Here is a 16,180-nt window from a genome sequence, read left to right as displayed (position 1 = left end):
GGTGTTTACATGTTGGATGACTTTGTGGATCATGGACTGTGTTTGGGTTGTACGGCTGCTGCCAGGGGATCTTTTGTTTGGTTTATTGCTTTTATAGAGCAGACTAATGGGGCCAGTGGGACAAGATATAGTATGACTTGCTCAGTGTGACACTTCGGTGGCAGGAAGTGAGGCGGACAGTCTGAATGTGAAAACAGACTTACGGATGAGGTTTACCTACATTCGGTGATTGAAGCGTTAATGTCTGGGCCAGAGACAAGACGTGACTTATTTCAATGGGATGTTTTGGAATTCCAGCTACAAAAGAAAGGCTTGTAACAGTTTGAGTAGTCATGCTACCTACAGAGAGTGCCTCGCTTGTTAATTTTTGCTCTATAAATGACAAAATTGTTTGACTTCCGGGTGGGAGACGATATGGGGTTGAAAGCTGGTTTGAAACACTCCAGCTGCCAGGCCCCCCCAAAACCTCCATCCTCTGTCGAAAGCCCCCCTACCAGCGTCCCTCAGTCTAAACACACCTGACTTGTAAATATTCTTTATTGCATCGGTAACATAAACGCTCTCAGCGACAGGCCCGTTGGACGATTTTTCCCACACTCTAAGAGTAAGGCCAACCACTCTGTTCTCTAAACAACAGCACTCCAAAGAGGATGGCGAGGTTGACGTCACCTCTTCAGGTTTGGAGGACTTCCAGCATCTCACCAAGCACACCACCGCCTAGTCAACCCAAAGAGGACAAAGAGGGTGTCTGGATTTCCTCCAATGTGGCGATCTGCTGCAACAAAGTTGTGGTTAAGATGAGCAAAAAGATGGTAGAATAGTTATTATGCTTTATATGCAAATGTAAAATAGCCAAAATGTTATTTTTGTCAGAACAAAACTGACGATCTCTATTTATTCCAACATTAACATTTACTCACCCTCATGTGAGTAATCTTCAGGAAACTTTAGTCGATTTTCTGAGCAGCTCTTTTCCATACAATCAAAACATACAGTGACCAGGGGTTGTCAAGGACAGAAACAAGCCATCATACAAACAACTAGTGTGCTATATTCACATCTTCAGAAGTCATATGATTGCTTTGACTGAGAAACATGTTCTTCAAAATATGTGTTCCTTACATATGTGAACAAAATTCACAACAACATATTATTCTTAATATCTCTTTAATCACACAGGTCAATATGAATTAAATTCTGTCAAATCAAAGTGAATCAATATCACAGGAGAAAAAAAAACAAAACAACTCAGGACAAAAATAGGCACTGCAAGCAGGGAGACCAAAAAAAGCACCCTTAAAAGTCAGGCTACATTTGTGTTCAGACTAAACATTTGTCAACTGTTCCATTTTATTTCAAAGAATGCTTTGTTCTCCACTCGGTGCTTATTTTACTGCTCACAGGAGCACTTGCATAGCATTTTCCTCAAACTTCTTGACCTCCCTGTAACACATGTCACTTCAAAAACAACACAGCACTCTGAGAAAGTATACATTTATAATTTGTTTCCAATCATTGGATATTGAATATACAATGGGGTCCAAAAAGTCAGAGACCACTATTGAAAATGCATTTTTTCCATTACAAATTATATTATCAGAATAACAATTTAAGTTAAAATCTGAACTGAAAAATCACCATGAATATGAGAAAACCTATTTGGTTTGTCCTTTTTTTGCTTTAATGGCAGCGGCACACAAGCTGCATGAACTCAAGTTTGTTTACAACCTGATCATCATGTTCTCCATCATGATTTGAGAATGATCCAAAGAGCATCTTGAGCTTCAGTGGAAGAAAGTTAATATAAATAAAAAACAAATAACTAAAAATCCAAGGTTTCCAATGTGGTCTCAGACCTTTGTACCCAATGTACCTGTATGTTCTTGGAAGCGATGTGAGCTCTTCAGATGACTCAATTCAAGTGAAGAAGTTGAGGTGCAAACATAAGGCCATTCTAATCTGTTATCTGGACACTGATATTGTTGCATATTGTGATCTTGAATGACCGATCATTCAGACGAATGTTGCACGATGCACTTGATTTGGAATTTATAGTACGGGTGTGAATTTGGAGTAGCGCGACATCTGTTTGATCTATTTCAAGTCCTATTAAAGTTCTTCACTCTTAATAGAAGATGGAGATTGACCTGCTCCCCCAGATGCTTCCACCTCCTTAGAGGCACTGTTTTTCGACTGGAAATTGAGGGAGGCGGAGTTTATGCAGTAGCGTTTCTTTGTTGGTCGAGGTCCATCATCAAAGAGGTGGCCCAAGTGAGCACCACACTACAAAGAGAAAAATAAATAAATAAATACTTAAATAAATCATCAACAAGGTGCTTTCCTAGCGGTGTAATTTTTTAAAACATTAATCTGGTTTTGTACCTGACTGCAGGTTGTCTCCACTCGGTGCATCCCGTAGGAAAAGTCGTCCGTTAACTTTATAGTGTCCTTATTGATCAAATCAAAAAAGGACGGCCATCCTGCAAAAGTACAACATTGAGGGTTCAGTGAATCTTCATGGGATCCACAAGCCTATAAACCTTCCATTCTGGTGTGTGTTTCTTTCTCGTGCTGTGCAACTTTAGTGTTTTGTCCTCTTTCTGGCCTGCCTTGATGTTGAAGCTCATTCTGGGTGAAATTCTCACATTTCCCTGTTTTTCACTACTTTTGCAACAATGCACTATAATCAGCATCCTTAAAGGCATAGTTCACACAAAAGTGAAAATTGTTCCAAACCTGTATGAATTTCTTTCTTCTGCTGAGCACAAAAGATGATATTTTGAATATTGTCGGTAACCAAACAGTTGACGGTAATCATTGACTTCCAAAGGTATTTTTTTCCATACTATGGCCCATCAACTGTTTGGTTACCCATATTCTTCAAAATAAAAGCAGAAGAAAGAGACTCATACAGGTTTGGAACAACATGAGGGCGAGTAAATGATGACAGAATTTTTATTTTTGAGTGAACTATCCCTTTAATAAGACATATTGCGTGAAGTTACTTCAAACACTTGCTGGTGTCTGAAAGTGAGTTGAGCTGAAAATTGTTTAAAATGTCTTAAATGTGGAAGTTAGCTGGTAGCCTGAAATGAAAACATGTGAAATGTGACCCTGGATCACAAAACCAGTCATAAGTCGCACGGGATATTTGTGGCAATAGCCAACAACACATTGTATGGGTCAAAATTATCGATTTTTCTTTTATGCCAAAAATCCAGTAAAGATCATGTTCCATGAAGATATTTTGTAAATTTCCTACCGTAAATATATAAAACATTTATTTCTGTGAGTAAATGCAGCACAATCGTTAACATAAATGGACAACTATATAAGGCGATTTCTCAATGTTTAGATTTTCTTGCACCCTCAGATTCCAGATTTTCAGATTCCAGAATAGTTGTATCTCAGCCAAATATTGTCATATCCTAACAAACCATACATCAATGGAAGGCTTATTTATTCATGTGATGTATAAATCTCAATTTAAAAAAATTGACCCATGTGACTGGTTTTGTGGTTCACAAATGAGCAGCGGTGTTGACCGTCTCCTGACTCCGTAAACTCCGCCTTTGTTCATGAGCACTCCTCAACTCCCCTAGTTGGCCCGCTTTGGACCATGGTATTTGGTAAAAAAAACCTGACCGCTGGCCCCGAGAAAGCACCAATGAGGCCCGATCAAGCCCCGGAAGTGACAGTGAAAACGAGACTGGCCCTGGGACGCACCAGCACGCTCGCTTTTGACCCGACAGTGGAAACACGGCTATTAATTTTGTTCAGGTGTAAAGCAGTAGCCAGTTTGTTATGATTATTTTGAAAAGAACAACGGAAAATTTAGGAAAAGCTTCGTCCTTTTGTTAGGAAAGAAACCTCCACTGAATGACAGCAAAATAAGTTTGGGGCTTGCCGATGCAAAATTCACCACCACGATTCTTGGGTGTCTGGTTTCTGACAAAACCAGGGATCTTCCATCTAGTCTACTGAATGGTTGGACGGCATTTTAGAAGATCAGGAAGTGAAACAAACCTCAATGAAAATGGTCAGCGTTATCGGCAGAGTTACGGCTCTCTCACAATCCTGTTTCTTTTATCTGGAAAATTTCTACCCAGTAACGGGTGTAAATGGAAAGAATGGCTGCTCTGGCTCATGGGTGGTCCTGCTCATGGCTCTCTGGGAAGGTGGAACGTCTGGAGGAGAAGAACCTTGGGAGCTTACTACTACACAGACTCTGCTGGCATATTTGTTTAGGTTTTTGACAAAAACCCCATACAATCTTTAAAGTACTACCTCCTGATTACTGGTAGAGGGAAACACATTAAGTTAAACACTGCAAAGCAAAATGAATGAGCAGTAAAAGACTACTGGAGTATACCATATCCAATTATTTGTCAAAACATCAGAGATGAAGTGTGCAATTTCTGCAACACCATAATTAAAATATTGACTTTTTTTAAAGGTTTAAACACTCCAACCATCCTTACATAAATGCACAATATTTAAAGAATTATTAAATTACACTACCAATCAAAAGTTTGGGGTCAGTAAGATTTAGAATAATTAAATTACACTACCAATCAAAAGTTTGGGGTCAGTAAGATTTTTTTTTTTTTTTTAAGAAATTAATTATTTTAATAAGCAAGGACACATTAAATTGATCAAAATGTCTTTTGCACTTTCTATTCATCCAAAAATCCTGAAAAACACTGCATCACAGCACAACATTTCTTAATATTGATAATAATCTTACGACTCCAAACTTTGGAACAGTAGAGTACAATGCAAATAATCTGCACTGAATAGTAAATCATGAGTGTCAAAATATAATACAATTTTAAAAAGACCTAAATAAGACATTTCACTTTCTGTCCCCACATTTAATAACTCCAAAGATTTAATGCTATTTAAGACCTTCAAGAAGTTAATTTAAGACTTAAGGACCTGCAAATACATTGAAAGAATTGTTCAAGGGCCACTGTGGGAGATTTGCCTTGATTCATGGCTCCATTCATACCCTTTATTCTAGCTTGCAAACCCAATTATTACCAAGCACCTCTTGGTAACACTATCTGTGGGTCAGGCCCACTGCTGTGATATTACGGGTGTTGAGAAACAGAAGTCAGTCGAACGTCCACCCGCTCATTCTATACTTTCCCTCCATAACCCCTCGAACACCCCTCAATCGCACTCTATACGGACCCCCCCCCCCCCCCCCCTCTCCTCCCTCTTAGGGAGGAGATGCTTGGCCACAACTACAAAGCCACGAAATTCCACTCAGACACAGGAAGCTCTAGAGGGAATATAGGAATCCTATGACTCAGACCAGGAGAATCCCGGCGGATCGTCGCAGAGCTGATCTAATGGAGCTTTATCGCCAGGGCGAGCAGCCCAGTGAATGGAGCAGTGTAGAGGCGCTCTAACAAAACAGGAAATTGAGTCTATACGAGTCTAGGCTGCAGCGTTGCCAGCATGCAATGCAGGCCGTTTGGCTCCCATCTCCACGTCGAAGACAGAAAAGATTCAACTCGAGAGAAAATCCGATTTTTCAACGCGGGGCCCAGATGTTTCTCATTTCGGCCTGTTTTCTGTAGAGAATTTGTGCATACACATATGCTTTGTTCGGAGAGCGAATTAAAATAGCATGTGTAATGTTGCAGAAGTATGTGATTTGGAGCTCAGATCTGTAAGGGATCAACAAACCGTTGCTGAGATACTTTATAATGGCATTGTACTGTATACACTCAGCGTCAACTCAACATTCATTTAGTCAGAGCTGATGAGAGTCTTTTAAAGCTTAAAACAGAAAACATTTAATACACATCTTAAACTCATAACAGAAAGTATATGCCATAAGCACTTCCAGGAAACCACCATATGATGAAATTCATAACTATGATCTGCATTTATTTTGTGCTTATTTGCACAGCTGCATTAAAATCAAAGTGATTATTAAACACTTTATTATTAGCCAGGCAAAACGAACAACAGATGCATTTTTTTTTAAAGTTTAACTGTTGAAAATGCAACATTCATGGTAAAGGATGCGAGAAGCAATGCAAAAACAATCTTTTGTCATGTCTGGTCAAAGTTGTCGTCGGCCAATGTCACATCTTTATCATTATCTTCATTTGACTTTTCTCAACAAATATTATGTTTTAATGAATTAATTGTGATCATTTGTCATTTTTGCATTCCATTAACAGCATTAATAAAAAGAAAAACAAAACCTCTGTATACTTTTTCCCTGGGAGAATTAAATTAATTCAAGAGTTATTCTCTAATTGTAAAGGAAGATGAATTGAAAATGTTTGATTAAGAAGAACTATAGAATTCTAAAAGATTATGGATGACAGTGCCTGAATGTTTACAGTCAATATCATTAATCCCATTGGGAACAGATGCATTCATTAAAATATTTTGGATATTTTGTAAGATCTTTAAGTCATGGTGTTGTTTCCTCTAGGTGCTGTAACTCCTATATAAAGGAGCATGTGAGGTTTCATGCCCCACAGCTACAGCCTATCAGGCAGCAGACTGGATTCACATTCGTCCTTGCAATCAACCATAAAGGTCAAACTCTTCCTTAGTGAGACGGACAAGAGAAGAATTAGGAGCAATAAGCCTTAAGAACCATACCTGATCCGGAGTCAAACTTCTTATCAGACCTGCAAGGACAGTAAAGCGTCAATAACAAAATAGAAAAAAAATATTGCCTAGCAAATAGCCACAAAAAACCCTTTTGATATCTAATGGCAAAATGGATTATATAAGGTGGGCATGTTAAAGATGGGTCATTATGGATTATAGGTCATATATTACACTCACGTGAAAAGAGGAGCCCCGCAAACGGCACAGTGGTAGGTTCCTTCCTCTTTATTATCGACATATGTTCCTGTGAAAGCACTAAGGATGACAAAACACAAACGGTGACTTCATACCTTTACATGATCTACAATAAATGATAAATTACATTACTAACACCTGCTTGTTTCAAAGTTCATTTCGATTTCCCATGCTCTGTGTTTGTTTATGCAAAAGACCTGTAAATATGTCAATTGACTGAGCGTTTCTAATCTAGATAAGTTGAGGAGGATTTGTGGATGAACAGAGCAACAGGCCTCAGAATGCATCTTTCAGGATCCTTCCTTGCTTTCCTTTCACAGGCATTTTTCACATTCCTACTGCCAATGGGCCGATAAATACTTTCCCCACGTGTGTTTTACCACTGAGGGATGAAGGGAAAGAGGGGAAGTGTCCGTGTTTTCTCTTCTGCGCTACATCCTCCTTATACTCAACATCTATCTCATGGCCTTGGGTTGTTCAGGAGAGAAAGTGCCATACGTTTTTATCAGCCGATCATAAAGAAATCTGTACAAAGAACATTCAGTCCATTGATGTTTTACTGCCATGATCAACTACAACAACGTGCTTCAAGTAGAAAAAGAGGGAAATTCAAGGGAAAGACAAATCCAATATTCCTTTTTGCAACTGTTTGGACACACCCACTTGTTCTTTAATATTTTACACTATTTAGAATATATTATAAGTATTTAAAGACCCCCTATGGTGAAAATCTAAATTGTAATGCTGTTAATATGTCTATGTGGTGTTTTTTAATATGCTTTGAGACAAACCATGTCCAAATACACCAGTCAGCACCATTGCTGAGTATTTTCTCCTTAAAACGTCAGTGTACCAAAGACAGTGACTCAAAAACGCAGTTTGTAAACCGTCCCCTCACAAACAAGTAACCAATCCCGTCAAAGTACGGGGCAGGGCTTTTCCAATCATTGAGCACAAAAACACCTTTAAGAAGGGACAGGAAAAATCGGGTACATACAGCAATATATTGGGCGAATCAATGGGTCAAATTATTGACCGCAAGGGGTTAATTTTAAGTTAATGACAAACTAATTCAGTATAAAAGTGTATTTTAAAGTGATTTTTAGTTAGGGTTGGTCACCCACCTCTCTGTGCCCTTCTCCTGAGTAACATGGTACTGCATGGGGGTCAATCGCTTCCTCAGCTCCTCCTCGGGGAACGTTTTGGGCCATGTCTTCTTACTCCGGCACGTTCCTACAGGAGAGACAAGTAAGGTGAGACAGACATAAGTGTTCGCCAAAATAAAAAGTCAAAGTGCTAAACCATAAGTATTATTAAAAACAAAACAACTATCACTCTAATCTAGGTTCCTATGTGACTTCTTCCAAACAGGAGTCAGCACTTTTGTCTGTTCACTTTGGTTGCAAGTTATTTGGGTTGGCCGATAACAAAGGATGACTACTTTAATTCCTGACTTGACTCTGGAAAAATCAGAATGCCAGTGACAGACACACAATCCAAACGCTCCGTCAGTGAAGTGCTACAGCCAAAGTATTACGCCAAGGCAAATTTGATTTTCCCTGCATAACATACGCAGTGAGTTATGACATTCTAGATGAGTGCTCATGCTGGCTGTTCAAACAGAAGGCAGAAATCTCGAGCTTTACAACAATGCTGACCTCTAGAGGTCAACCTGAGGAGTGAATAAATGTCACCAGATGGACTTTTAAACTCTAGTCTAAATCACATGTCAAACTCCGCTCCTGGAGGGCCACTGTCCTGCAGAGTTTAGCTCCAACCCACTCCAGAACACCTGCCTGGAAGTTTCTAGTAATCCTGAAGACCTTGATTAGCTGGTTCAGGTGTGTTTGATTAGGGTTGAAGCTAAACTCTGGGCGGTGGACCTCCAGAAACTGAGTTTGACACCCCAGCTCTAAATGATCAAACAGTGATACAACTTCCATTGAATATAAACTTTAAAACATCAGCCTGGAGAAAAAAATCTGATATCTTGCAGCCCGAAATATCCATTCTGGCAACCGTACGGTCCTCAGAAGAAGACAAACGCTGTAGCCATGTTTTTAAAGGGGGCCAGATGTCCATCTGCACGCCATTTATTCACCAGGACACGCAGCAGTTTTAAATTACATACAATTCTACTGCAATTTCCCATTACAGAGTGCTTTCTCCCTCCTTTCCACCTTTTTTCCAGCTAATAACAATTTTTTCACTCGTGTTCCTGTGGGGTCTGTCCTGCTCCTGTATTGTTCGGCCAGTTTTACGGCTTGTGTTCTGGTGAGAGCGGGACTCCCTTCATTTAGACTATGTGGAGAATTCCTCTCGACAAGATTGAAACCATGTGAATGGAGGAAATAATGGGGTCTTTAAAGGTCCCTCTGGTGAATGGGCTCCATTGATGGGCCCTGCTCTGTCCAGCGAGTACAAAGTTACTTCTGACAAACATGGGGAAGAGGGGAGGAGAGCGCAAAAAGGAGGGGGTCGCCTCCCTGCAGGACTCTCCTGTATTCCTCTCGACTCTGTGAGAGGGGTCTTCTGGATCCTATTAGTGAGACAGAGAGAGAGAATTCCTAGTTTTTTGTGTATGGAGGACTCGAACACTATTTATACTGTGAGAGAGAGGGAGGGGGAAAAGGGGAAAAAGTGTTTTATTTCTTGGTTTGTCTAGAAAAGCCTCTAAGGAGGCATTTAAAGAAATTCAGGAATTCGGTCGGTGTCACCCCCTGCAAATGATTTAGTTTTGGTGCACCGAGAGGTCACGCTACAAATCAGCACGTTGTTCCAACATCCCTCCGCTATAACCTCAAGTGAAAGTTATTTCCTAATTGGAAGCAAGATTTGTTTTTAGCACAGGCCTTTTGCTTCAAAACAAACATATCACGTCTTCCCCCAGACATTCTTCACGCTTTTTCGTAGCTATTCTCAACTCATCGCTTTCAAACTTTTTGATAGTGCTTGCAAGGCAGCGCTGTATCGATTCCTCAAACATTCTGGTAAGTTTTTTGTGTTGTTTTAAATGCTTAACTCAGGCCTGATTCGGACTGCACGCATAAGCAGTATGAAGGCAAAGCCTACACGCTACCATTGTTTCTGCACTGAAATGTGTCTCTATACAGCTAATGAAGAACTCTAATTGACATGAGAAGAGGCTCATTTTAAATAAAAATGAATCTGCATAAATCCAACAAACTAATCTAACCCTAACCTCAAAAAATAAATAATTAAATTAATGAATAATAACAAAATTATATAATTTATCTTGTATATAATGCCAGCCTTATTATGTGTACTACTTTTTAAAGCTAAGAAATTTAATAAAATATTTTTTAACCCTCTGGTGCTTCTTGCATGGCGGTCAAAAATGACTAAATTGTTTTTCTTTCAATGAAATGAATGTATTATATTTTAGTTTGATGTTTTTTGTTTAATATTTTTTGGGGATTTTATGGTGCAAAATTATATTTATGCAGTAGTCACTTAACTAAACCACACTTAGACCTGAAAATGTAATTTCTAACTTAAACTGTCCAAAATCTTTAAAGTTTTGTAGCACAGACTTAAGTTTGGTCTCTTTTTTAAGAGGACACTTGGCAGATTATTGCTGAAGTGAAAAAAAAAAAAAAAAAGAAAAAAAAGTGAACAGTTATAGAAGTTTATTATGAAAACTGCACATAAATACTATTTTAAATGATAATACGATAATATAGTTTCCAAAGCATGTTTTACTCTAAAGCTGCTAGAAAATCAAAACCATAAATCTAAACAAGTTGTGTTCCAAATTTGAGGTTGATATCTTGAAAAATTAGCTTTCAGCAAAATTTTGTTTGGGCGCAGTACCAAACGTTTCCACTAGATGAAATTAGTTTCCCATTTATTTCCAATGCGGCCATTTTTGTTCACATAGCAAGTGGCAAAGGCTTTACCAAGTTTTGTACCATTTTGATGAAGTAATAAAATTCTAAAAAACCAAAACATAATACTTTTTCGATCAAAAATGACCAAAGAGCACCAGAGGGTTAACTGACACTGAGAGAATATTCATCATTCAAAATGTACCTGACAATGATGACTTCATAATATTTGCATACTGAATCGCAACTGTTCTTTCCTTAGAACTATTCAATCATATAACCGTGTGTTACTTATTCAGAAAAAGCCTATATACACCTTAAAGCCTTTTATGTAGCCTATATACACAACCAAAGACTAAAAAAAGTGAACATTAATTTTTTGCTACCTTGCAAGCACTGTTATTTCCATCAGGTAAAGCAAACATTTTTTTTTTTTTGACACAGTAACGACCAATAATCAAAATTAATCTACTGATAAATCTTGATGAAATGAAGTTTTAACCTGCAACAATGGTTATTTTACAAAATGCAATTAGATACAACTAATGCCCTCAGAAGGCACCCTGTTTCTGTGTTTCATCTAGATTCCTAAAATGAAGAATACAAAATACAAATTCAATCATTAGTAGAAATTAAGTTAAATGTTGAAGCATGCAGGCTTAAAAGAAGGTAAAACAGTGAGTTAGGCATTATTCCATGAGCAACTGAAGATCTAAACAGAGAAAAAGAGCAAAGCAAAAGGTGACATTTCAGGGCAAGGGGGTCATCAATGTAGAAAAACCAACTCAAGCATCAGGGGGAATCTGATATCCGGCAGCTTACTATTTTGAAATGAAAACAAAATAACTATCTATACACTTCCATGCATTTACGCAGACATTGTCAATGTGAAGGAAACATTAGCCACAGATAAAGCTCACCGTCACGCTGCCTTTAGATAAATCCAGAAGTTGGTTTCTCCACATGTGACCTTTTCATCAACCAAACACGCACCCCTTGCCGAACGCTCTCACACGCGTGTGCAGACACATGAAAGCATCAAGTAAGCAAAGCACACTGCACACACACACACACACAGCATCCAGGTGACCTGAGGGGAGCCCGCAGGCCTTGAGTTTTACAGGTTGGCCTTGGCTGACCAGATGCAGTAGATTGAACCCGGACATGGCTGCTGCCGATGCTGCTGGGAGAACAGAAACAGCGGCCTGCTAAAACACCCTCCTACCACTCAGGCTAAAAAATCATAAAGACAAACATAGGCAAGGAGGGAGAGGAAGGAGAAAAACAAAATACATAACATAGGTCAACACAGATGTCAGTTACAGAGATGCACAATTAGAGCGGCCAATCATGGGACGGCTTCTCATGCAGGGAAAGACTGATTAACGTCACTGTGTAAAGAGAGAGAGGTGAACAGGAACGATAAAGAAGTTAAAGAAGATAATATTCACAATGGAAACCTTGTAGCCTTGTGACAGATTTACTCACATGAGAGTTAAACGTGGTATAATATTGAAAAGCTTCAATTATAATAGGGACGTTTTGATTTTTAAAAAAGGCTTTTTAATATTATACCACACAGTGGCTTGTAAAATGTTTAACCAATGACTTTGAAGCAGTTTCTTGTTGCCATTTATATAGATATGCAGAACCATTTTGCATAGGAAACTGATATAAAAGCTGCTACGGCCCGGCGGTTTCTATGGGCGGCTTAAGCTTATCGGCGGTTTCTATGGCTGTAGCACGTCAGTTGTGTGTCTATGAGCCATAAAGAGAAAACTAAACCTCACAATTCAATTTCCACTTCTGCAACTTCACTAATATACTTTCAACTGCACTACACAGAGCACGCTTTTGCCATAAAACAATGCACGGCAAAACAATCTAGTTTCTCAGGTAATTAAACTTGCCTAATAGACATATCGCACATTATAGAACCTATGGTCACAGTACCTAGCGCAGTGGGCGGAGTCAGTGTTAGGAGCGGCCCTGCGGATATACGGGAGCGCCTGCATTGGAGCAGGGCCATGGATGCGCACGGGGCCATGCATCGGAGAAGACGGGCAGCCATCCTGGCCTACGGCAAACTCGAGCGCACGCTGTGGATAGAGCTTTGAGGAAGAGAGCGAGAAGTTTTTTTAAGATTTCTTTAAACTTATTGTAACTATATAGATAAAGACCTATGAAAAATGCAGCTCTAAAACTGTTAGAGGTCAAAGATTGTGTGAAATTACAGTTGAACTACAGGAGCAATAACAAGCAAAGCCACAGAGCGCTGCTGAGCGAGAGGGTGAAGCTGCGGTTTATAAGGAATGAGGTCCATCTAGTGGTTGTGCAGGTGTGTGAGGAAAAGGGAGAGATCTTTTCATTAACTGCAACAAATAGGGAAGAGAAGAGTATAAATGACAAATTATTATGGAAATATCCAATTATTATGGATTTCTTTATCCATTTAGAACTTATTCTTATAGTGGAGCAAAACATATTGGAATAATATTCTTATGCATTATAACCAACACCAAACACGCTTTGTTCAGAACTAAACAATTTTTCTCTACTAGGCCTAGTTTTACTATTTAAAAAAAAAAAGTGAGACATTTACTTGAAAAGTGCGCAAACACTTTTTTTTACTAAATTACTGCTCTGTAGACACTCCAAAAAATTAAATATAGCCTATATATATTTTATTATTATTATCTTTATTTTTCTATTGTACAAATACTTTTAAGGGCATGGTATTACATTTCTAATTACTTATTTTTATTATTTCTATGCAGCAATTTGTGTAAAAGAGGACACTGATCAAAATAAATAAGACAAACATGATTATATTTTAAATGCAACAGCGTTCAGACACTTGTTGGTACTCTCAGTAACTCTTCACCCAGGGCTGGTCTGTCCTGGAGTGGTTTTAACACATGCACAGATACAGACACAAGCAAGGCCACATTTTAAAAATAGCCAGCGCTCACTTGCAGAGAGGACTACAAATAGAACTCGATTGCAGCTCTGCAGAATCACACCATAGGTCTGTGATTGTCTACAGCTTGATGTTTACATCTTTTGCATTCCAGAAAGTTCTTTAAAAATTAACAACTGATCCAGTGCTTGTGTATTTTATTAATTAATTTATTTTAATACAGTATGTAAAGCTGTACTGTTTAATGAATCACTACAGTTTGTCAATACACTTAAGAAAAGCCTTATTTTAATTCATTTGTGTAAAGCCGAACTGGAACTTGATGAGAGTGACTCGTTAAACAAATGTTATTTTTGACAATCACTATCGATCAACTGCCCTTATCAATTTAACTATAAAATTAGCAGGCAAAAAAAAAAAAGTGCATTTGAAGCCAGAAATATCAAGTGCTCGGAGTTATCAATGCAGTTTATAAATACAGCATGCTTGATACTTGGAGTAGACTAGAGTCATAACTATATATGGTAGTACAGCGACAGATGAGATCTGAAAAGATCTGTTTTAAAAGCAGATCAGATTTGCATAGAATGGCTGCTATTTAACCAAACTGGTTGAAGGGCCATTGCGAAATGATTAGTCTAAAGTGAATGCTGGCAAATAAAACCGCATTAGGAGTCAGTGTGTGAATATCTCAAGCATGTGAAACTTTTGGCAAATGATCTGTGTGTTTTGTTTGGCAACAGCCGAATTGACAGAGGTAGTAATAAGCTTGTTTTTTTTCCCGACACAGTGAATTATATTTAACATATTGAATAGGACATTTACAAAACCAATGCAGAGAGAAACTAGAAGCACCTGCCAGTTTCATGACTCACAAACTCAAACATTCAATTCCATCTAGGCTATATTATTACATTAAACGTCCATCGTATGACTAATCATCCTGTCAGGCTTTTGGAAGTTCATTAGATAGGTGCTAGTACTAGACGACAATTAAATAAACATGACATAAAATAATGTCTTTGAATGGTCTTACAGAAAACTACCATGGTCTACTTGAAATTGGAGTGTCATGGTAATACCATAGTGTTTACATTGTATCATAGTAGTGCCACTGTACTTTTTTTAAAGGGTGTGGTTTACATAAAATGTTACGTAATAATGCCTCGCTACAATGACATCACGTGTGGGAGGATACATAGTATACATTTTGTATACAAAGTGTAACTGATATGCCTCTCACAGATGAGCAAATTCCATGTCAAAATTTACGCAATATTTTGCCATATTGAAATTTAAGCATAAAAAAACTAATAAGCAGATGGAACGAACGAATAGGCAACGTATGCGATATATTTCAACTGCGTCAATTTTAAAATGACAGTAAAGTATAACGGTGTTGCGTTACATGTTCAACGCGTAGTCATAGAAACCCTGTGGCCTGCATTAAAGTCACTTAAAAGTGCATAATACAGAATATAAAACAGATAATAAGTAGTTACACGTACCAGACAGCAGAAACAACGTTAAAACCGAGTAGGACAGCAGACTAGAGAATGAAGGGGGGCCGCTGTGAGAGAAGCGCATTTGTCAAACAGCGACACGACCGTGTACTTCTTAGGTAATGACAAGTGCATTCTGGGAAATTCCTCTCTCTGGGCAGACGAGCTCCAAATATGAGCAATGCGTAATTTGCGCGCGTAGTTACCCGGCGCGAAGCAGTTTGTGAGCTTTTAGTAACTTATTACGTCATTAGGCTGTGCCAAAATATAGGTTATTGTTAATCTGATTATTTGCATGATTATCATGATCACTCAATCCACATCCTAAATTCCTTCAGGTCTGAGATCAGCCAACTACAAATATTAACTATTAGGCAAAATGCGAAAAGCTCACTCTAAATCAGTGGATTCGGACAACTTTATGCAATAATTTATCAAAAGTTTATACTATTTAAATATTAAGTAGTAGGGTCAAATAATTTATTCAGTGTGGGAAGTGTAAACCCATTTGTTTGATGTCTTTATTAGTCATCCTACTGTTCATTTTCATGTGATGAACGTGGCTTAGTATTAAAAAAAAGATTCCATTGAATGATAGAGAATATATTTAGACTTCTATGGATATTTTAAAGAAGCTATTATTTTCACTTCTTTGTACTAGGTACTGTTGTTTTTATTTAACTTTTATTATTATTTTTTCTCTATTAACCTTTTGACCGTCTGTAAAGCACTTTGGATCAACAAACGTTGTGTTAATGTTGTGCTCTATAAATAAATTGACTTGACTTGTTGTCTACATATTACATCTGTACTTAACTTTTTCAGTCCAATGATCCTTGTCGATGGGTTAGACACTGGGAATGATTCAGAAAATTAAATACAATTTAAAGTGAATATCACGTTGACAGTTGTGTGGATTTTGAACAGCCTCTTTTTCTATATCTATATTAATTGAAATTGCTGGTCTTGCAAAATAGAAAGTGAAATGTCCATTTTTGCATCTGAAAGAGATAAGATATGAATTAAGAACAACATTTTATATATAAATATTTACTAACATATAAAATTAA

At 38.0% G+C, this 16,180-nt stretch overlaps 1 protein-coding gene across 4 annotated transcripts; it reads right to left on the bottom strand.

Annotated features, from left to right (window-relative positions):
* Positions 1 to 1,150: 1,150 nt before the first annotated feature.
* On the bottom strand, positions 1,151 to 15,267 carry msrb3 (methionine sulfoxide reductase B3). Of its 4 annotated transcripts, none has more exons than XM_079869854.1 (7): positions 15,117 to 15,267; positions 11,779 to 11,868; positions 7,965 to 8,073; positions 6,823 to 6,900; positions 6,634 to 6,662; positions 2,383 to 2,480; positions 1,151 to 2,283 (listed from the first exon to the last, which is right to left on the bottom strand). In XM_079869854.1, the coding sequence occupies exons 1-7, from the start codon at positions 15,193 to 15,195 to the stop codon at positions 2,110 to 2,112; spliced, it is 657 nt and encodes a 218-aa protein (XP_079725980.1). In that variant the 5' UTR covers positions 15,196 to 15,267; the 3' UTR covers positions 1,151 to 2,109. The 4 variants fall into 4 exon arrangements, with proteins under 4 accessions (XP_079725980.1, XP_079725981.1, XP_079725983.1 ...); XM_079869855.1 differs by lacking the exon at positions 11,779 to 11,868 and adding an exon at positions 12,642 to 12,799 and having other exon boundaries at positions 15,117 to 15,248; XM_079869857.1 differs by having other exon boundaries at positions 11,779 to 11,921; positions 15,117 to 15,240.
* Between the last annotated feature and the right edge of the window lie 913 nt (positions 15,268 to 16,180).

Source organism: Squalius cephalus (genome assembly GCF_949319135.1).
Source record: "Squalius cephalus genome assembly, chromosome: 4".
Taxonomy (NCBI): Eukaryota; Metazoa; Chordata; class Actinopteri; order Cypriniformes; family Leuciscidae; genus Squalius; species Squalius cephalus.
Note: the sequence above shows the minus strand (reverse complement) of the source record. Positions and strands in the feature narration are given on the sequence as shown.